This window comes from Typopeltis vanoorti, chromosome 7 (assembly GCF_054136105.1).
Source record: "Typopeltis vanoorti isolate ZY-2024b chromosome 7, IOZ_Tvanoo_1.0, whole genome shotgun sequence".
Taxonomy (NCBI): domain Eukaryota; kingdom Metazoa; phylum Arthropoda; class Arachnida; order Uropygi; family Thelyphonidae; genus Typopeltis; species Typopeltis vanoorti.
In genome coordinates, this window is record NC_143555.1 from 44,293,836 (window position 1) to 44,318,050 (window position 24,215).

At 37.5% G+C, this 24,215-nt stretch overlaps 1 protein-coding gene across 2 annotated transcripts in view; it reads left to right on the forward strand.

The window, feature by feature from the left end:
* Window positions 1-2,663: 2,663 nt before the first annotated feature.
* The window catches only part of RNaseX25 (Ribonuclease X25), a 166,785-nt gene continuing 145,233 nt past the window's right edge, over window positions 2,664-24,215 (forward strand). The window contains exon 1 of one of the 2 annotated variants that reach the window (XM_090395238.1): window positions 2,664-3,050. In XM_090395238.1, the coding sequence (XP_090251364.1) occupies window positions 3,001-3,050 (50 nt within the window). In that variant the 5' untranslated portion in view covers window positions 2,664-3,000. The remainder of the gene's footprint in view (window positions 3,051-24,215) is intronic. The other variant, XM_090395239.1, reaches the window with a different exon arrangement.

The following is a 24,215-nucleotide window of genomic DNA, read 5'->3' on the forward strand; positions in this document are numbered from 1 at the left end:
GATCCAGTAATCCAAAATGTTTAATAAAGAATAGGTTTAATAAAGAATGGTCATTAAAACTGTAAATGGCAAGTGATAGTGATAGTACAAATCTGAATGCATGCTAAAGTGGTGGCCTTTCTGAAACCAGGGAAAACTCCAACTAAAGCAAAAAATTACAGACCTATATCACTACTCAGCAATCAATTCAATTCAAAATTATTTTTGGATATGCTGCACCCCCTAATTGAACGCCATCTTATTGCTGAGCAGGCTGGTTTTAGACAAAGCAAATCCTGTATATCACAAATTCTCAACTGCACTCAATATATAGAAAATGGTTATGAGCAAAAACTAGCCACAGGAGTAGTCTTTGTAGACCTGACTGCAGCATATGATACCATAAATCATCCCCCCCCAGAAATAAAATATACAGAATAACTAGAGACTACCACCTTGTTCTCCTGATCCAATCACTCTTGGAAAAGAGACACTTTTTTTGTGGACCGGGGGGGGGGGGGAAGGAAGAGCCGCTGGCAGCCCTCAAAAATGGCCTCCCCAGGGAAGTGTGTTATCACCATTACTTTTCAACATCTACGTCAATGATCTGCCCATCTTTCCAGGAACTAGAAATTTTATCTATGCTGATGATCTTGCCATAGCTACTCAATCAAAAAAAATTCAAGTCCATTGAAACTACTCTATCACTTGCCATTTATAGTCTAACCACATATTATAGCAGTAACCAATTAAAACCAAACCCCTTGAAAACCCAGACTGGCCTTTTCCACCTTAACAATAAGGAAGCCAACAGGAAACTACACGTTTCTTGGGAAGGCTCTAATATAGAACATTCCTGGCAGCCAGTCTACTTCGGTGTGACTCTCGATCGCACCCCTTCATATAAAGCACATATAGAAAAATGAAGGCAAAAGTGGATGCATGAAACAACATACTAAGAAAGCTTACCTCCTCCAAATGGAGTGCAGACCCTAGCACACTGAGATCTGCCTTGGCCCATTGCTATTCTTCTGCTGCTGAATATGCCTGCCCAGTATGCTCCAGATCCTGCCATGCTGAAAAACTGGGCCCAGCATTGAATGCAAGTTACAGGACGCCTGCTTAATTACAGGACGCCTGAAACCAACACTACTAAAACACCTGTATACTTTGGTTGGTATTGCACCCCTTCAATTCGAAGATCAGCATTCTCAGTTGACGAAAGAAGCAGACAAACGAATGACGAACGCCATCCACTATTTGGCCAGACCACAGTGCCCCAAAAATTAAGATCCCGAAATAGCTTCCTAGTAACTGTTAAACCACCTAAAAACCTTCCAGAGACAACACTTCAACAATGGCTTACCCTATATCCTGAGAATAATACTGGTATTCCAACAGCCGAGCAACTTCCATGTGGTGCCCACTTGGACTGGAATATTTGGAAAAGTCTCAACAGACTTCGAACAACAGGACCCTCAACAAAACCTCATCAAATTAGGCTACCTCACTGAACGAGATAACCTGTGAGTGTGGGACAACCCACACTCACAGTTATCCAGCCCATGGAACACCTTCTTTCTTGTCCCTTTCTTCAATCACCTTGCACAAAAGAGGACCTTATATCCTGCACAGAAAGAGCAATTGATTGCGCAAAATACTAGAGGAACATCTGACCATGTTTATTGTATATAACTTATGTATAGATAGCTTCTTTTTTCATATTTTATTTATTATTCCCTGTATAATTCTCCTATCAAATTAAAGCTGTTCTCATTTGTAATCTATCCTAATTTGTTGTAAATAAATTGCCAGCAAAGGTTGGTCGATTGGTAGAGCTTCTGCTACTAATGGCTCACACAAAAGGTCAAGTAAGTTTGAGAGCGGTTCGTAGTTGGAAGGGGTTCAACCGTTCGATGCTGTTGGCACACTCTCCCTCGATGAGTCTTTGGACTCCCTGGAGGTGTCACATTTTATAAAATAACATTATAAAATAATTATAATGTTGTACCACTCACTTACTACTGTACTACTTGTGTTTGGATACGAAATAAATAAATAACTTTCCATTCAAGAAGTTTGTCATAGTGTTTAGTCTTGGACATAACAGCTACACCTTGCTATTCTTGATCGCTCTAGTATCTCGCCTGTTTAGTTTACCTAGTCTTGGCAATATCAGTTATGTCTAAGTGGGACTTGTCCAGTCTTCCAGTCCCACTTCTTTTCTTGGTTCTTTTTAGGTTGACTCCTTGTCTTCAGTTCTATAAATTAAGTTCTGATTTCTGATCAGGCAGTAATTTCGTAATTCAATCAGTACGTGCTGAAAGAGGATGAGAAATAGTGGAGTATAATCTTTTTGAACATAAGCAAGAAAACTGATTTACTTAAAAGAAAGATTAAATTTCATTTTTTATCCTGTATCTTACAAAGGTTTTATGTACGTTATCGTTTGACATTTTGTCACTCTATCTGTATAGGAATATAAACTGATATTCTCATGACAGGTGTCGTTTTTCATATTAAAAACTTTTTTTGTTTGTTTTTCTTTCAAAAGAAATTTACGTAGCTTTAGTGCATCCGTTCTAATTTCCTCTAATAGATTTGGGTGTCATGTGACCTTTTTTTTTTTTTTTTGGAAGTACATATGTCTAGGATGTAAAACTGGTGCGAGAATGTAACATTTACCTTATTTACATGCACTTGATTAAGCTTTTTTATCAACTGTGATATGTTAACAGTCGTTGGTGGTTTTATTTGACCTTTGGTTTTGAAATTGTGATATATTTATTTTTACGATAAGGATTTTTTTTTTTTTTTTGTATTTTATTTTCGGTTTGTTATTGAATTGAAAAGGTTATGGCAACGAGGAAGTGGGGTGTGTACTGTTTAATTTCGTTTTTTTGTTTTCTTGGAACTAGTTGTTATCGACAGTTTCTTGATAATATAAATCAACGACAGCTGGAGTCTGCACTGTTTAAATCACGAAGTTAACATTACATCAGGTATAGTTATTATTTCACCATGTATTGGGTTCTTTTTATGCTGGCTGCTTTGACCGGATACTTTCCAAGGTAAGAATTTGTTGTTTTCGTAAAAGCAGTATAGTTTTAAGTGCATACAGATGGTTACTATTCGTTAAATTACTTTTTTTTATTTTCTCAAACATGGTACTCCCCCATTTGGATATGCCAAAATTAATTTGCAATAGACGCGGCTGCATACCAGTACGAAATTACAAGCAAGAAAAATACATTGTATGCCGGTAAAAAGGCTGGTGATTATGACAAGCTTAAGAACAGCTTAAAGCTATAGCATGGAATTAGGAGTTGAGCGGTAAGGAAATAAATGCTACTTTGGAACCGACAAAGAAATACATAACAGCATCAATGTGTGAATGTATTCCGAAGGCCAAAAGGTGAATAAGGTCGGTGTAAAATGAATGACTGAAGTTCTTAAGCATGCAATTTGGAATAAAGTACTCAGGAGGCAGTACAAGATGAATAATGGTAATAATCAGTTTCATGAAGAGTATAAAGAACAAGCCAGGAGAGTGATTCAGTTAGGAAAACAAAAGTGTAGTATGAACAGAAATTGACTAATTAGGCATAGAAGAACCTTAGTTTTTTTTAGATGTGGCAAGTAGAAGGAAGAATGATCATGGTAAGATTATGTTAATGGATGAAAATGGTAGAATGGTAACTGCTGCAGAAGACATTGGTGGTATTCAGTGATTGATTTATAAGGGTGTTTCATCCTTATCAAAGTGGAATCATGAGGAACAAGTGTAGCGGACACAGGATACCTTAATTGTGAGCAAGAGGTATTTGAGGAAATCAGTAACCTTGATGTCAATATAGGATTGATGACATATCGCCATGCATCTTAAGGGAATGTCCTAGGGAGTTGGCAGTAGCATTGGCATGCTTGTTTAATAAGGGTCATACAACAGCAGAGGTTCCAAGGAAGTGGAAAGAAAGTAAAATTGTTCCACTGCATAAAGGTGGTGATAAGGATGTGGCTTCAAATTATAGGCCAACTGTATATCTGGAGTTCTGGTGAAGGTACTGAGGAGATTGGTGAGAAGTAAGATACAGAAATGTATTGAAAACAGTAGTATTCTTTGTGGTTATCACACTGAATCATTTTAAGACATGGTTGGATGAGCATTGTTGGATTACTGCGTACCTCCCACGATGAGTATTTGATTCCATGGAGGTGAAATGTTACTACTAATAATAATAAATCACATGCACTCGATAAAATTGCAAGCGAATCACAACATGGTTTTCTTAATGGTAAGTCCTGTTTGGCAAATTTAGTTAACTTTTATACTATTCCTAAGGAATTAGATGCATCGTGTAGATTTCAGCAGTAACCAAATACTGGACATTGAGAAAAGCTGAATTTAAAATGGAGAGAGAGAGAACTGTACTAAGCGGTGCTCTCTCTCTCTCTTCACTAATGATGATATGAGACAAGAAACAAATGATGGTAGTGGGAAAGCGATTGAAATGGATAGGGCATATTGCACTTATGTAAAGTGAACAATGGACAATCATTCAGTGGCATCCATATGAAGAAAGATGAATGCCAGGACAAACAGAGAGAGAGCGAAGATGGAAGGATGATTGAATGGTTTCGGAATGTTGACATTTGAAATACCTGAGCAGAGAAAGATTGAAACAAGTGGTATAGGGCCCATAACCAAGGGGATTAGAAGATGAATAGTTTCAGTATCATATATTTGGATTTTAGTAAAGCATTCTGTACAATTTTGCAACCTTATCCTGTTTATTTACAAACTGGAGTAACATGGTGTTAAGAGACAGGTACTGAATTGGTTTGAAGGTTAAGGAAGAAGATACAGAGTGACATTGAATGGGTATGCATCTGTTTTTGTCCTTTGGTAACCAGTGCAAAAGAGTCAGTACTGGGTCCATTGCTTTTAATTTTCATCATTGATATTAATAATAGAATTAAAAGTTTAATTTACACATAAAATTGGTTAGGATAGCCAATAAAGATCAAGGGGTATGCTACAGACTGACTTAAATATGTTAACTTGGTGGCTTCAGGAATAGTAGTTAATGTTTAGCATTTCAAAATTTTAAGTCTTTCACGTAGATTGCAAAAATCTAATTGTAACTTATTATTAAAAGATAAACTTAGAACGGGAGAAGATGAAAAGGACCTAGGAATAATAATGCAGCCCAGTATGAAGTTCTCTAAATAGTATTGTAAGGTAGCTAGGACTGTAAATAGGAACATTACCAGTAGATATAGATACAAAGATGTAATTATTCCCCTATACAGAATGGTGGTAAGGCCTCATTTAGAATATTGTATATTCATGTTTGGAGCTCCTATCTTAGAAAAACCATTCAAGATAAGTCTGATGTTGCTCTACTCCTTAATTTCTCTAGAGATGTTAGAGGAAAGCAACCAGATTGTTATCTAGAATGAATGGCTTATGAAGAGAACTTCAATTTTGCATATTGTAAACTTTAGATGAAGCAAATAAGAGGGGATATGATTGATACCTATGCAGATGGTAAAGGAATCAACAAGTTAAATTTTCATGATATTTTGCTGTTTCACAGGAATTATGAATGAGAGGACATAATTTTAAACTGATGAAGGGTTCACAGTTTGACTTAAATAAAATATGATTTTAGCAAAAGAGTAGTAGTCAATCATAGCAATAAACTTACAGAAAGTATTGTAGTAGTGGATTTTATTGACCCCGTACAGGAGAAGTCACAAGATCTATAACAGTAGTGTAGTGTGTGGACAAGTAGTTAAGGACACTTTAGACAAATTTAGGGCCATGAATAAGTATTTGGAAAATTAATTTAGTGTAAATGGTATTCCTTGTACTCTGTGCTTAGGTATGTTAGTTTTATTGGAAATAGTTAACACTTTTTACTTAAACACAATAGTTCTATTTGAAAAGTTATTACTTTATTATGTATAGTTACTGGAAATTGTGTGCGAAGACCGTTAATATAATTTTGCACTTGAGTATGTTGTTCATATTCTGATATAAATGCCATATAAGCTTGGCTTCCTTGCATTGCACTTCATATTAATATTAAAAGCCATTGCATTAATCTGCAAAGTATTCCAGTTACAGTTTGCACTCTGCTCCCACTCTCTTCTACAAAATATATGATTCAGCACAAAACATAAGTCTTAGGGAGGTAGCTTTTCCACCTAAATGAGAACTTATTATTATCATCATCATCCAGGCCTCCATGGAGTCGAGACTCATCGCAGGAGGTTGTTTTTAGGAAACACAAAGTTTATCATACCACTCTTGAACTCGTTGACTATTCTTGCTCTAACCACTTTCTCAGGCAATGTATTCCACGATTCAACCACCCTCCATGCAAAGAAACCACTCCTCACTATCTTGTTCACAGCTTCCTTTCGTAACTTCCAGGGATGGCCCCTTGTCATCGCTCCTTCCTGCCATTCCACCAAGTGAAAGAAAGAAAGTAAAGGTTGAACAATACAGGTCCCAGTACTGAGCCCTGTGGAACCCCCACTTGTAACCTTCTGCTTCTTTATTCTCTGATACCTATTAGACAGCCAATCCTGAATCCATTTGACTAACCTAACATTTAAACCCATGTGCTGCAACTTAAATATCAGCTTATCATGTGGCACTCTGTCAAACGGCTTCGCAAAATCCAAAAAAATGGCAGTATGTCTTTCCCTCATCAACTGCTCTTGTCACTTATTATAAAAGGCAGTCATATTACTGAAGCAAGAGCACCCCTTAACAAATCCATGTTGATTCTCACAGATAACATTACCCTCATCTGCCCAACGCTGTATATGGTCCCTCACTAATTTCTCCAAGACCTATCATCAGTAGTTGTTAAGGTCTTAGCGGAATTATTTACAAACTTAGACACCTCCAGTCTGCTATTGCCCTTGTGCGGTGGCACTATCTTACCTTCCTTCCATTCCTTGGGTACCTTTCCCTCAGCCAGACTTTTATTGAAGAGCCAGGTCAACAGAGCTGTCAGTTCTTTAGCACATTCTCTCAAAACCCTGTGGTGAAATACCATCCATTCCCATAGCTTTACTGGTATCTAGAGTACTTAGTATTTGGAACACACTCTCCTCTTGCACCTTTAAACTCACCCTATCCCTCTAGTATTAAAACCTTCTTTTCCAGGATGAAATATTCCAATAAAGTGCTCATTGAACAACTCCACCATGTCCTCTGCATGAGTCACTCTATTCCCATTTTTATCCTGCAATGTCAGTCTTCCACAATCATTTCTCCTCCTAAAGTATAATAACTGGAATGATGTAAGGTAGTTGTATTTGAGAGGCATTTCTTTAATACTTTTCAATGATTTCCAAATAGGATATGAGAAGATGCCTACTTCAGACTGATCCCTCCTACAGCAGCAACTACATGAAGAAAAAAATACAGTGAAAAAAAAAGTGTCAATCCAAGGGAAAAATAGTGTCACTGCATAAGGGGAAATCTGTCGATGTCCATCTTGGGTGTATATCTGGTGGTGGTGGTGAAAGCAGATAGAGCAGCTCTTTTTTAGATGTCCATTCTCGATTCAGGTTGTATGCCATCTTTGTGAAGAGTAGCATGGATTTGTTGAAGGAAGGTCTTGTTTAAGTAACCTGGTTATATTTTATATAATAGGATTACAGTAGGGCAGTGGTAATACTGATATGATAATTTTTCTAGATTTGTAAAGATGTTTGCACAAAGATAACCCTTGTTGAAATTGAGAAGAATTGGCATGGATAGTCAATTGGTAGCCTGGTTACAGGAATAGTTGGTCAACAGGAGTCATTTGGTTCTTTGGGGGGGATAGAGTATTTCTGTCATTGGTGTCCAATGACAGAAATACTCTACCACCAAAAGAACCAAAGTGAGAACTAAGGTGCTATAGGATTCTGTTCTGGTACTGATTGCTATTGTTTAATCCATATGTTGATGACATAGTTCAGGAGGAGATGTTCAGTGGTTTGCTAATGTTCAGTTAGGAAGTGCAATTTCTGGATGCTGTGATCTCTTGTTCTTATAAGAGGATTTGTTAAATAGATTGGTATTTAGGGCAGACAATGAGAATCAGTTCATTGTTAGTGTGAAGTCGTCACTTGAGAGGAAATTTGCCAGTCTGGTTGGCCAAGTGGTTAGTGTACCTGCTCTCCAACCAACAGACTGCAGATTTGAATCCCACCATGGGTATAGATGTTTGCGATTGTCTTTAGATGGAAGACGAATTTCATCACCTAGTGTGAGACCACTACTCTGATTATTGGAGACCTGATGGCTTGAAAAAGTTTTGTTTGATCTCTAGAGCAGGGTTTCTGGACTATGGGAAAAAAAAGAAGTCAAAAATACAAAATACAAAGAATATATAAAATCGATAAATACAGGGAAAAAAAATCTTTTTTTTTTTTTCTGTATAAGGTTTGTAAATAACCTTTTGTGGGTGGGTACAACATAAAAAAAGAAAAATGGAATGAGACATATCATATTGGAGGAACATCAATGTGGAAAGAGGGTCTGGATGTGTTGTTTAGAGGGAGCTGAAGTTCAGATGTCACAATTAAAGAATGCTAAGGTAATCCTGAAAATTCTTGCCGTAACATGGACAAGTAGGAAGTAAATGTTTGAATCTACTAATATCACATAGAGAACATACAAACTCATATGTACAGGTGACCTGGATGTTACTCCACCCACTAAAGGGAGTTTTTTCTAAACATTTTTTATTTTTTTACAAAATCTGGAAGACTTCTATTGACCAAACATTAAACTTTTAAAATTACTTCTAACTTCCAGTAAACTCTGTGATGATCACCCACCTAAAGACATCATGAACATTCATGTCCATGGCAGAATTCAGTCTTGCATGTAGAAAAGCTGTCAACAATCTGAACTGTGCAAAAGTGGATTAATGACATTCAACCAAAGATGTTCATATATGATGAGCATATACTGTATAAGAATTTTACAGCAGTTGCACTGCATAATTCAGGAGGGTAGTATAAAAGTAGAATTCCATTCACTAGAGCTCATAGTACCATCTTTAAGAAGGGAAATCAAGGCATGCTCGAGAAGCTAAAAAAATTGTTGAAGAGAAACCTTCCTGTGTTATTCACTGTTCAGTTATTCCTAGTTATTTAAATTTCATTATTTGTTCCAGTATTGTTCCCATTTAGTTCTAATTCATATCTAACTGGTTCTATCGCAATTACCATAGATTTCTTTGTTGATATTTTCATGTTAAAACTACCGCACAGTGGCGAATTCTCCATGCTTGCTGCACAAGCTCATTAATTGAGAAAAAAGTAATATTTATTTGTTAATAAATGCATGCATTTATAAGCATTTCATTTAGGCTTTTATTTTTGTAGACGGAAGACGTTTTAAGCTTGTGCGGCAATAATGAGCTTTGCATTATGTATCGAAGGCCGATGCTAGTCAAGCTACCTTGGCTTGCTTGGTTTTGGAAGCATCCAGGTCCTCATTTCAGCACTGTGATTTCATGCACGCGTATAGCCATTTCAACTCCCTTCATATCATCTCGCCCTGTTGCTTAAACATGGGCCATACGCAGGCAAAGTAGATCTAGCCAGTGAGCTTCAGCCAGCCTTTACAAGTGTGCATGTTGCTTGAGAAAATTAAGTTACAAAACTTTTTATGACGATGTTATTGACCAGTTCATAAGAAGAACTGTAGGGTAGAATTTGTATTCAAGTAGCTAAATTGAAAAAGATAGAATATCATTTGTAAAATAAATGTTGTATTTGTATGATTAAATGTACATAAATTTCTAAATACAGGTAACCCTCGTATAACGCGGTTTCGATATAACGTCTAAAATTGTAGTAACCCTTGTTGAACGCGGCACTTATACAACACAGTTCCGATCAAGCATGGTCTACAAATTGTAGTAACCCTTTATCTTTTCATGTATTTTTCACTGCGTGACTTAAAAATCAAATTTTATCTTCGTCGTTAAATTTGTGTCTGCCTGTATCCCACACGTAATTAGTAGCGAATTTATATTAGGGCAAATACACTTTAGCACGCATGTACCTCAATTGTTCACCGTATAAATCATTTATTGTTGAAGATTGTCCTCATTTCTGCTAGGAAGGTGCACTAAAAATCATAGGTGTTCATCTGAAGTTGAGCACTTTATTTTCTGTTGAGTTACATACAATATGTAATGCTTGCTTTTTTGTGTAAAAAAAAAAAAAAAAAAAAAAAAAAAAAAAAAAAAAAAAATAATAATAATAATAATAATAATATATATATATATTTTTATAGTAATGGCTGCAACGAAAGGGAAAAACCAACATTGAAAACAAAATTAATTTCTCTTGAAGAAAAATATTCAAAATCTTGGATCCGTTGAAATTTGGAGAAAAGCCAGGAGTTTTTGCAGGGACTTTGAATTTTAATGAATTCAACAATTCGAACAATCAAACAAAATGAACATAAAATCGGAGAAAGTGTTTATTGCTGGGTCAACGATAAGTGCAAAGCGCATTGCTAGTGTACGCAATATTCTAATAGAAAAATGAAGAAATCTCTAATGATTTCGATAGAAGATTGCACCTCAAAAGAAAATTCCTATAGATGGAAATCTTATTAAACAAAAAAACTCTCAAAATTTATAAACATTTATAGCAGACCAGGTGTTCAATGCGGATGAATCTGGGACATATTGGAAAAAAGTGTAAAAACGCACCTATATTTCGAAAAACGAAACATCAGCTCCTGGATTCAAAGTTTCCAATGATGGAATTGCTCTACTGTTTTGTAGTAATGCATCAGGTGATTACATGACAAAACCAGTGTTTATTAACGAATCCTCAAATCCTCGTGCTATGGAAGATTAAAATATGCACTATTTTATTTTGCCTAAAACGTTTATGCATTATGTGCAATGAAGTTTAAGTACAATTCGTAATTTTTATACTTTTATACTATGTATTTGTTTCATAGTATATATGTTTTCTTAACTTACATGAATTACCTGAATTATATAAAAATATTTTTTTTGTTGGATATGTCATTCTTGTTTATATAATTAAAAAAAAAAAAATTCAGAACATAACTTTCTATGTGATCTGAGACTCGCATAACATGATTTATATAATGTGGCATTTCTGCATAACCTAATATCCGCGTTACACGAGAGTTACCTGTACATAGTTTTAAATGGTCAGTAATTCGTTATTCTGCTAATCAGGCTTTATTCACACCTCTCATTCCCTGAATGATAACAAGAGCAAAGGTGAATTTCAAGACCAGCATTTGTCCTTGCTACTGCATATTTGTTTGAGTTTAAATAATTGCTTTTAGAGATCAACTTCATTTCTCCAAGTAATGCTAAATAATCTGTATATCAAACCAAATTAAAATTTTCTTTTTTAAATTTTTATTCCATTTAATTTCTGTTTCTTAAATTATGTTATTTTGCCCATGATTGTGTTAAATAAGTATGTAATTTAAGAATAATCTTGTCCGATTGTTTTCCTTTGTTACACATTCATTTTTGTAATCTTATTCTGTCGAACGCTTCTATAGTCAATGAAATGCATACATATTGAAGGTCATGTATTTTGAAGATAGAAAGGATAAAAATTGAGTTGGATTGCTGTTGATGATAGAAAAAGTTATTTCCATGCAAGGTAGAGATTTGAGGGGGAAATAGTGGTAGTGGTTTTGAAGCAGCATGGTGTGAGATAGAGATGAATAGAATGAAATAATTTGTTAGCGGTTGCTATAGACCTGGTAATGTGGAGGGTAGTAATTTGTAAGTAATAGTAATAAATTAGGCCAGCAAATGTTAGAAGGGTGATTGTAATATCTGTCTGAGTCATTGTAAACGTATATTATTTTCCTTATATGTAATAACTTTTATCTTTATTCTATTCCTAATTCTTTATAGCTCTATGCTAATACACTTTTTCTTTCTTATTCCTTCTCATTTACTCTACTGCATATTATGAATATCCTCCTTCCGTATTTACGAGTCGAATACCTATGAATACTGGAAATTTATTTGTCAGACTGCACCACCAATATATCATTTAATTGGCATTAGACTAAATAAAACTTCCTGTAGATTTCCCTCTCTCTCTCACATGAGCGAAGTTTCTTTTATCAATGTTTACTTTAACAGTCGTGGTTCGTAAGTAACTGAACTGCATTTTTATTGCCTTAAATTATTTCTCGCTCACAAGTCGGATTTATTTAAGAACAGCGCAGTTGTAAAATAAACGATCAGGCAGCACTCTTTTGTCAAATAATTAAAACACTTTTATCATCATCATCAAATTCCTGCCATGTACCCTCAAGGGGTGTACAGGATATGACAGTACTACTTGAAAAAAAATTACATCATTACTAACTTCCTATCTACAATTTTCCTCCAAATCAGTCTGTTACTTGTCAAGACTCCAACATTATCAAATCTTATATTTCTATTGTCTAAGGCACTTTGTACCGTATCAATCTACTTACATCTTGGTTTTCCTCTGGGTAGTTTTCCTGCCAACCTGGCAGAGAACACTTGTTTTGCTAATCTTTCTTCGCCCATTCTGTTTAATTATTATTATTATTATTATTATTACGGGCAACTCCAGGGAGTCATTAGACTCATCGAGGGAGGCCCCAAATCATTTTCATCACAACTATTCAACATTCATACAGTATCTATCATACCTCGCCTTAAACTCATTCACTGTCACAGCATCCACCACAGACTCAGGGAGCGCATTCCACTCATTCACTACTCTAAAAGTAAAGAACCCAGCTCTAACACCTTTACTAACCACACTTTTGCCCAGTTTCCATGGATGTCCCCTAGTCCTCCCACAACCAGCCCTGTTCTCAAAAATATCTTCTGAATTAATTTTATAGAAACCCTTCAGTAATTTGAATGTCTCAATCATATCTCCCCTCCTCCGCCTATCAACCAATTTTTGCAACCCACAAATCCTCAACCTGTTCTCATACGGTTCATTCCACAGACCTGCTATCATCTTGGTCACTCGCCTCTGGATCCTCTCCACCTCCTCCCCATCAAGAAGAAACCTAGGTGACCAAATCTGAGCACAGTAGTCGAGATGAGGTCTTATCAAGGCTCGATACAGAGGAACAATAACCTGCTTGTCAACGTATTCTTCAGCAACCAAGTGATTTGATGAGCTGATTTGGCCACTTTTGCAATGTGTCCCCTAAATTTCAATTCCTTATCCACCAACACTCCTAAATCTCGTGCCTCATCAATTTCCTGGAGCACGGTTCCACCAATGCAGTAAACTGCCTCCCATCTTTTCACCCCAAAATGCATAACCTTACATTTTGCCACATTAAATTGACATCCATTCTCCCTAGCCCAGACCTCCAATCTATCCAAATCATCCTGCAAAATTTTGACGTCATCTGCATTCACTATTGCCCTACCCAACTTCGCATCATCCGCAAACAAATGAACTGTTCCTCTCAGATCCTTTCCTATATCATTTATGAACAAATTAAACAGCAGTGGTCCAAGAACAGATCCTTGTGGTACACCACTAGTCACAGGCCGTCTTGTGGACTCTACTCCTGAGTAAACCACTCTCTGATATCTCTCCGTCAACCACCCTCCTATCCATCTCACCAACCCTATGTCCATTCCCATATGCTGCAATTTACTGATTAGAATTCCATGTGGTATCCTGTCAAAGGCCTTAGCAAGGTCCAGCAGAATCACTGTAAACCCATTACCCTTATCCAGTTCAGCCGTCACTGTGTTATAATACGTGAGCAAGTTACTGAGGCATGACCTACCCTTCACAAAACCATGCTGTCCCCAATACAGTATCCCATTTTCTTCTATCCAATCTTGTATTTTCCTCTTGACTATTTTCTCTAAGACCTTGATAATGATTCCTGTTATGCTGATTGGCCGTAATTTTCAACAGCAGCCTTGGAACCACCTTTGTGCAGTGGAACTATTTTCCCCTCTTTCCACCCCCTTGGGACTGACCCAGTCCTGAGGCTCAAATTAAACATAATGGTCAAGGGCACTGACAATTCTTTGGCCGCTTCACGTACGACACGAGCTGGTATACCATCCAATCCCACAGATGTATTGACATTGAGGTTCTGTAATAGACTAGTTACCTCTACCTCATTCATCACAATTCCAGTATAAGCTGTTGGTTCCTCCATTTCCGCAAAGCCACCACCTGGATGATATACTCTTGCAAAGTGCTCGCTCAGTAATTCCACAACATCGACTGATTCAGTTACCTCCCTACCCTCAGCATTTTTTAAGATCATTCTACCATGAGCATTTTTCCTTTTACTTGCAACATATTGAAAAAACTGTTTGGGATTCTCTTTAGCCTGCATGGCCAATTTCCTTTCGTAATCTGCTTTTGCTTTTCTTACCACCCTTGTTACCATCCTGGCGTGAGCTTTATACTGTTCATGCACCTAATGGTCACCCTTCTCCTTAAATTCCCTCCACAATTGTTTCTTTTTTTGCAGCTCAAGCTTAATAGTGTTATTCATCCATTTAACCCCTACCTGATTTATTATTCGGACTCTTGGTATACAGTCAACCATTGCCTCCTGCAAACAGTTCTTAACCACCTCCCATGCACCATCAACATCCAGCCCTTGCAGTTTTACATGCCATGGCATTGAGCCAAGCACACACCTAAGCTTGTTATACTTACCAGCCCCGGTAATTCCACATATACCCTGTCTTAATTGTAAATTCGACTCCTTTAGCCACCTCCCAAGTCATGACCTTATGGTCACTCTCACCAATTGGTGGCAACATGGTCATGTTCGTTACAGCTACATTCTCAGTTGCAATTACTAGGTCCAGCACTCTCTGCCCCCTGGTATTTTCCAATACATGTTGCCGTAGATAGTCGTCTCTTAATAACTGCATAAAATCCAATTCCTTCCTCCCATGTGCCCTCTCCTCTTTCCAGTCAATGTTACCATAATTGAAATCACCCATAATAATTACCCTCCTTCCATTCATTTCTTCTATTTGCTTATGCATACTATTCCCACCATCCACTCCATCACCCGGTCTATAGCAGCACCCAATTGTATATTTTGTTCTGCTAGATTGTATCTCACACCAAACAGCCTCAAATGTGCTTTTTTCCCCATCCTGCAGTTCAACTTCTATACTCCTTGGCTGAAGCTCATCAGCTATCATCAATAACACTCCTCCCCCCTTTTTATTCACCCTGTCACTCCTGAACACTATACCCATCGCATTCAATCCCACTAGCTTTATCATCTTCTGTCAGCCATGTTTCACTAATACCGACAACCTGTGGCCTGGAAGTGCCAACCATGGCCAAAAACTCTTCCTTCTTGTTCCTAATACTCCTGGCATTAGTGTACATGAATCGCAGAAGCCCATTTGTCCCATCCCTACTTTGATTCCTTATACTAATTATCCCATTCTGATTTGTTGTCCGTCGTACTCGCCCGGGCATAATATACTCATTCATACACTTAACTGCCCCCCTAAAGTCTGCATATCTACTCCCCCCCCTCTTAATAAATCTAGTTTCCCTGAGTCTGTACATCCACTTCCACATCATTCATCAACACTCTTTCAAGTCTCCGTACACCAACTCCATTCAAATGTAACCCATCCATCTTATATAAGTCCTTTCGCCCATCGAACTCATTCCACACATCCACAAATTCCACACCACTCTCCATGCATAACCCACGCATAAAGTCATTGGCAATTATGGCCCTCCTTCTAAACACTTCGCTGTCATAGCGCGGTAAGATACTCACCATCCTAACTCTGTCACTCTTCTCTTTTGCTACCTCAAACAACTCCCTCACATCCTCTATCATTTCCATTTTGTCCTCTTTCAAATCATTCGTTCCTGCCACTATTATCATCTCTTTCACCCTCTGTTTTTGCAGTCGAATAGATTTGCTGACGTCCTTTATGTTCGCACCCGGCTGGTACGACTTCGTTAAACTCTCAATTATTACGCCTCTTAATAGCGAATCCCCATACAGTTTAAGTGACCATATGATCAATGTAAAGCGCTTTGGTATTTTTAAGCTACATCGAGATTTTACAAAGGCCCCTTTCATGAAAAAATTTTAAGCCATGAAAATTTTTTTCTTTAACCTCCCTATCGGCCAATGTGAATGAAATAGTGACACCAAATTACACTTCTTATCCATGTTATTTAATGGGTTTTAGAGCTTCGTAACCAGATTTAGTTTGACGTCTATAAACGTCGTGGCCGGTTGGGGGGGGGGTGTAATCTGTTTCTGTATCGTGTCTCATGCTTTCTCTGGGTCAGACAATTCTCAGTTTTGTCTTTTAATTTCGAGCAGGGAATGTCGTCAGCCTGACCTGTGGGCTCTTGTTTGACATTATCCATTGGGCATTTTACCTCTTTACAATACCCTGCTCTCCTTATTCTATTTCTCCTGTTACCTGGGTGGTCATTTTTATTACTGCCTCTCTCTAAATTGTTTAGTGTTTCTTGATCTCAAGAAGTAATGCGTCTGGAAGCGCGACTTGCTCCCCGTATCATCAGCCTCTGTACTGCCCTCCCTTGGGGTCTCGTAGCATTCATTATCGTTGTGACCCTCCTGGTTCATGAACCTGCGATATTGGGCAGCATCCTCCTCGGATATGAAGTTATCCCTTCTCCCTTGATCGTCATAGTGTGTCCACGCGACTGGCATTTGTGACTCTTGTTTGACATTATCCATCGGGCATTTTACCTCTTTACAATACCCTGCTCTCCTTATTCTATTTCTCCTGTTACCTGGGTGGTCATTTTTATTACTGCCTCTCTCTAAATTGTTTACAGTGTTTCTTGATCTCAAGAAGTAATGCGTCTGGAAGCGCGACTTGCTCCCCGTATCATCAGCCTCTGTACTGCCCTCCCTTGGGGTCTCGTAGCATTCATTATCGTTGTGACCCTCCTGGTTCATGAACCTGCGATATTGGGCAGCATCCTCCTCGGATATGAAGTTATCCCTTCTCCCTTGATCGTCATAGTGTGTCCACGCGACTGGCATTTGTGACTCTTGTTTGACATTATCCATCGGGCATTTTACCTCTTTATAATACCCTGCTCTCCTTATTCTATTTCTCCTGTTACCTGGGTGGTCATTTTTATTACTGCCTCTCTCTAAATTGTTTACAGTGTTTCTTGATCTCAAGAAGTAATGCGTCTGGAAACGCGACTTGCTCCCCGTATCATCAGCCTCTGTACTGCCCTCCCTTGGGGTCTCGTAGCATTCATTATCGTTGTGACCCTCCTGGTTCATGAACCTGCGATATTGGGCAGCATCCTCCTCGGATATGAAGTTATCCCTTCTCCCTTGATCGTCATAGTGTGTCCACGCGACTGGCATTTGTGACTCTTGTTTGACATTATCCATCGGGCATTTTACCTCTTTACAATACCCTGCTCTCCTTATTCTATTTCTCCTGTTACCTGGGTGGTCATTTTTATTACTGCCTCTCTCTAAATTGTTTACAGTGTTTCTTGATCTCAAGAAGTAATGTGTCTGGAAGCGCGACTTGCTCCCCGTATCGTCAGCCTCTGTACTGCCCTCCCTTGGGGGTCTCGTAGCATTCATTATCGTTGTGACCCTCCTGGTTCATGAACCTGCGATATTGGGCAGCATCCTCCTCGGATATGAAGTTATCCCTTCTCCTTTGATCGTCATAGTGTGTCCCCGCCTTCTTCCTTTCTTGATGGATGGAGGTCCTTTTTTCTAATAATGAGTCTAAGGAGTCACCGAAGCACACAAGCTTGTCATTTCTTTTGTTATACAGCTTTATCCTATCTGAATTACTATAATGACCTTTTCAGAGTTTTTTACATCTCGAATTCTAAAATTTACTGGAGAAAGTTTCTTCTGAATCTCGTAGGGGGGCCCAGTGCACTTCTTCCAAATTTTCCTCCTTTCTGCTTGATTAATTTTTGCTCAAGGAGAACCAGGTTTCCAGGGTTCAATTCTTTATATTTTCTAAGCTTGTTGACGTATGCTCTGGTTTTTTGTGAACTGTGTTTGCTGGATTCTGCTAACAAATCGTGAGTTATCTTATTACGCTCAATCAAATAGTTTAAATACTCATCTATGTCTGCAAAACCAGAGTCGACGTGAGAGTATTTTAAATCACAAGGGAAACTCTGTTCGAATCGGTAAAGGGCAACTTCTTTTTGCTGAATGAATGGCAGTCCTGTGAATAATGTTTGCTGAATGTTTGTCAGCTAGCTTGGCCAGTGTCTGCTTCAGAGTCTTATTTAGCCTTTCACACATTCCATTCCTTTGGGGGATGATATGGGGTAGTAAAAATCTTCTTTATCTTGAGTGTCTTGCACAACTGCAGCAAAATCTTAGCTGTGAAGTTTGCACCCTGCTCAGAAAGGAGAGTCTGACGTGTTCCATACCTGGATACTATTAGCTTTAAGAATTTACTAGCTACAGTCTGTGCAGTCTGATCTCTCATTGCCACTGCCTCAGGGAATCTGGTGAACATGTCTATTGCGACCACTATGTATTTATTTCCTTTCTGTGAAGTGGGTAGGGGCCCGATTATGTCCACGGCCACTGCCTGGAAAGGTCGGACAGGAATAGGAAATGGTTGCACGGGGGCCTTCCCTCTAAAGCCGGCTTTCTTTTGGCAAATGTGGCACGAGGATACATACGAGAGCACATCTTTCCTCATATCCTTCCACAGATATCTATCATAAATGCGTTGCCACGTACACTCGAACCCCTGATACCCTGCTAGGTCAGAGTCATGAAATGTATAAAGCACTCATAGGATCATGGCTGTCGGGACCAGTATTTTATCTCTCCATCTTCCCATCCCACTGCTTGGATATAGTAGAAGCCCATCATCATCCAAATGCAGGGTTTTCAGGAATGAAAACTCTCTGGGCAGTGGTTCTCCCTTTTCAACTCTGTTATAAACTGTGCTCCACATCGGGTCTTTCTGCTGAGCTGCGATAATAAGGGGTTTCTCCAATGATTGAAGGTGGGGGGGGAGCTTATTCTTGTTCTCTTCTATATCCTCGATCTTATGTATGGGGTTTGGAATGTTACTGTTACTAGGCTCATTTTCTTCATTGTTTGCTCTTAGAGATCTTGATAAGTAGTCAGCCACCACATTTTTCTTTCCTGGGATACGTTGTGTGTCAATATTATACTCTGGGAGTTCCAGGGTCCACATAATTATTCTCTGGTTCTTATCCTTCATAGAGAACAGGAAAGATAGTGGCTGGTGATCTGATCTCAGTATTATATGTTGTCTTAACAGTAAATATCTCAACTTCCTGAATGAAAACACCATTGCCAAGGCCTCCTTCTCTATGACTGAATAGTTCATCTCGTAGGATGAGAGCTTTCTGCTAGTGAAGGCTATAGGCTGGAAATCGTCTCCATGCTTTTGCTCTAACACCAAGGCAATGGTATCGTGTGAGGCATCTGCTGAAAGAAAAAAGGTCTCCCCAAATTTAGGGTACGTAAGGACAGAGGATCTTGTTTGAGCTAAATTTAGAGATTCATAGGTGCTTTGCTGCTCACTGGTTCAATTAAATTTTACACCCTTTTTTGTTAATTTGACAATAGGCCCCATCAGCATTGAACAATTTGGAATAAATTTTCTATAAAAATTTATCATTCCTATATATCTTCGGACTTGTCTCACCGTTCTTGGAATTTTTGCATCAAGAATGGCACATACGTTGCTTTGAGTAGGAATTGTTCCATGTTCGCCAACTTTGTGACCCAGGTATTCCACTTCCTTTTAAAAAAAAAAATGACATTTTGAATATTTTAAAGACAGTTTGGCCTGATGCAATCTTGCTATTCAAGGATAGCAAGATATTCATAAGGATTGCATGGATAAGGATCTAAAATTTAGAGGACATATTGCCAAAATTGTGAGTACAACACAATGAATTCTGGCAATATGTCCTCTAAATTTTAGATCCTTATCCATGCAATCCTTATGAATATCTTGCTATCCTTTCATTATATAAGGCTCTGATTAGGCTACATATGGACTACTGTGCACAGATTCGTCACCTGGTTTTCAAAAGTATAGAGAGATGTTGGAGAGGGTCCAGAGGCAATTGACCAAAATGGTTTCTGATCTCTTGAATATGAATGATGAATAATGTCACTGGGCTGTCACAGCGCATCAGGACATCCCCTCGGTGGTGGCTGAAGGGGGGATGGTCGGTGAAACTACTTTGTGAGCCTCCCAGCTAGGTTCATGGGACCAGTTAACCAATGACAGCTGCAGTCCTCCATTCAAATTGGGGTTACTAGAATTGCCATTACTCTACCTAATCAAAAAATCAGGTAGAGTAATGGCAATTCTAGTGAAGTCTAAACCTGGAGATATGCTGATCATTCAAATATATGCTCCTACAGAACAGAATGAGGAAGCAGAAATAGATATCACGTATGATGAATTAGAATGATGTACGAAGTAAGTTGGAGGCAAGAACGATAGTTATTTGTGCTATGAGTGACTGGAATGCAAAAGTTGGATCAGAGAGAACATCTACACAAGTGGGTCCATTTGGACTTGGAATTCGGAATGAGAGAGGACAAAAGCTGATTGATTTCTGTAACAAACAGTCTCATAACTAACACTTATTTTGAGCAAAAACCAACAGCACGATACATATGGGAAAGTCCGGATGGAAGATACAAAAATCAATTAGACTATATTGTAGTCAGTAAACGCTACTTCAATGGAATATAGAACTCAAAGGTGATGCCAAGTGCTGACTGTGGATCTGATCATAGACTGGTCTTAATGAAGATGAATATTCACCTGAAAACAATAAAATTTAAAAGAAATCAACCCCTAAAATGGGATCTGCAAATGATACAAAATCTGATAGTAAAATCAAAATTTAATGAAAATATTTCAGAACTGCTGTCTGCACAGTTGCAAAACGAAAATGAACCCTCTCAATGGAATACAAAGTTTCACTTATTTCTAGTATACTAATATTCATAACATCTGCTAAAAACCACATCAATAAACAAGAAGAAAGAAAGAAAAAAAAAAACATGGATAACTCGAGAGATAATCAACCTTATTGATGAAAGAAGAACATGGAAAAGAGGAGCAAATGAAAAAGAAAGGCTAAGATATAAAACTTTGGATAAAAGAATCAAACAGTTATATAAAAGATTGAAAGAAAACTGGATAAATAGGCAGAGCACTGAGATAGAAGAATTACAAAATAGGAACAAAACTAGATGAAGCATTCCTGATAGTGAAAGAACTCGATGGAAAAGCAAAATGTACACAGTCTAATAACATCAAGGACAAAGATGGAAACATACTAATTGATAAGGAAAAGATAAATGAAAGATAGGTGGAGTACTTATCAGACCGCTATGATGATGATAATGTTAACATGTTAGATGATTTACATCATCTTAAGTTAAACGTAACAACAGATGCCACTCTACCCACAAGAAAGGAGGTAGAACACGTAATTAAGAATCTTCCTAATAATAAATCCCCTGGGTGTGATAATATTCTGACTGAGCTGCTGAAAGCTTCGACTGGCAATAACTATTTAGTGGAATCCATTCAGGACATCTATAAAACAATAGAATTACCTGAAGTTTTTACAACATCTATCTGGATTCCAATTCCAAAGAAAAATAATGCACAAAATTGCAGGATTACAGAACTGTGAGCCTAATATTCTTTGCATCTAAAATTATTTTAACCATTGTTAACAAACAAATTGAAAGAGCCTTAATCGATGAATTGAGTGAACAACAGAAAGGAGGCTTCAGAAGAGGAATGGGAACCATTAATGCTATCCTGGAACTAAAAATACTAAGAAAGATCACTTGAAAGAAATAGGAATATTTACATATGTTTCATAGACTTTCAGAAGGCTTTTGACTAGGTAAAACATAATAAAATGTTAAATATATTAGATAAATTAGACATAGAAGATCATGTACTTAAGATTATAAAAATGATTTGCACCAAACAGAAAATGCAGCTGTTTAACTCTGAGACTTCTGCAGTGAAAATAAAAAGAAGAGTTAGACAAGGTTGTATCGTTTCACCAAATCTATTTAATATCTATAGTGAGATGGTGATGAAAACGATTGAAAAACAAAAAATAGGAATTAGTATCAATGGTATAAAATACAACAATCTTAGATATGTTGATGATATTCTAATAGCAGAAAACAGAAACAAATTAATCAAATTCTGCAGCTACTAATTGAAGGTAAAGAATTTGGATTAGATTTATATAAATGCAAAAAAGACCAAATTTATGAAAATCTCAAAAGATAGCAGATCCGAGCCAGAAATATTCATAAACGATATGGAAATTGAACATACAGCAGAATACAAATATTTAGGCATCTACTTTACTGCAGGTGGAAAGCAAGATAAAGAAATAAAAATAAGAACAGCCAAAGCTAAAGATGCATTCTGGAAAAATAAAGATCTGCTCAGAAGTTCTGTGAGTATCAAGACAAAGAAAAGAATGATAAGAACATTAGCATGGCCAATTTTCACATAAGTGAGACCTGGATATTCAAGAAGAGAGGAAGGCAACAGATAATGGCCTTTGAAATGTGGTGCTATAGTAGAGCTCTGAAAATCCCATGGACAGAACATGCGACAAATACAGATAATGAGAACACAGAGATCTTTATTACAGGAAATGATCCAGAGAAAGATGAGATTGGCAGGACATGTACTGAGAGGCTCAGCAGGACGAACAGAGGATACTAACAGTTTTAGAAGGAAAAATTATGGGAAAAGGATCAAGAGGCAAAAAACTAAAGCCATGGCTTGAAGATATAAGATCATGGACAGGATCACATGGATATGCAGAAACAAAAAGGAAAGCCACCAACAGAGAGAACTGGAAGGACATGGTGCTTCACCCTCTCACTGAGGAAGCTACATGAAGAAGAAGAGTAATGTTGAAGAACGTTGAGATGATACAATCTACTAAGTCTAATGGATAGGAGAAAGAGGGGTGATATGATAGTACAAGTTGGTATGAGGTTGTTATAGGATTAATGTTGAAAAGGTTTTTCATAAAATGGTGAGAGATTGCGGGAGAACAAGAGGTCATCCCTAGGTGCTGTATAAGGAGGGTGTGTGTGCAAGAGAGTGAAAAGCAGTTTTTTTTTTTTTTTTTGTTGTGAATGATTACAATGCATTGCCTGAGTGTAATGGTGTCTGCATAGAATTTGAATGTGTTTATATGTGTGGTATGATGAGCTGAGTGTATGATAGAGGGACCTCCTAGATGAGTCGGTGACTCCATATGGTCTTAGGTCAATAATAATATTGGTTTGTTAAATTCTTTTGCTTTTTCTGTAATTTGCTTTATAACAAAATATCATCAGTACATGATCTTCCCGTATTCCTTGTTGTTCATCATTATAATTTAGTCTTGATTCTTATTCTTCCCTGATAATTCTTGCAGTGCACAATAAGTTTATTCCTTGATATTTTTTAGTTCAGATTTTGTTCCCTTTTTTAAATATTAGTATTGTAATATATTTATTCTCCATTTGTTGAGAATTTGTCTTCTATCAGAGATATGTGTAATTAAATTTCATGTTTTCAGTTATTTTTTTACCTGCATATTTTAGCATTTCATTATAAATTCTCTCAGTTCTAGATGATTTCCTGTTTCTCAGTTTTGAGAGGACTGATTCTATTAAATTATTTATTTCAGTTTCATCTGTTTTCTGGCTATACATTTTCACACATTTTTTTATTTCTTCTGTCTTTTTATAATTTGGTAAAATAGTTTTTCCCGTTCTCTTGCTATGATTGGTATATTTATGTATTCACAAATTTCTTTTCTTTTATTTCGGATCATTCTGCACATTTCTTTCTGTGTGCTCCGTAAAAGTCATATTCCAGTTATTCATCATCATCATCAAATTGCTGCCAGGTACCCTCAAGGGGTGTACAGGATATGACAGTACTACATGAAAAAATTACATCATTACTAACTTCCTATCTACAATTTTCCTCCAAATCAGTCTGTTACTTGTCAAGACTCCAACATTATCAGATCTTATATTTCTATCGTCTAAGGCACTTTGTACCGTATCAATCCACCTATATCTTGGTCTTCCTCTGGGTCATTTTCCTGCCAACCTGGCAGAGAAC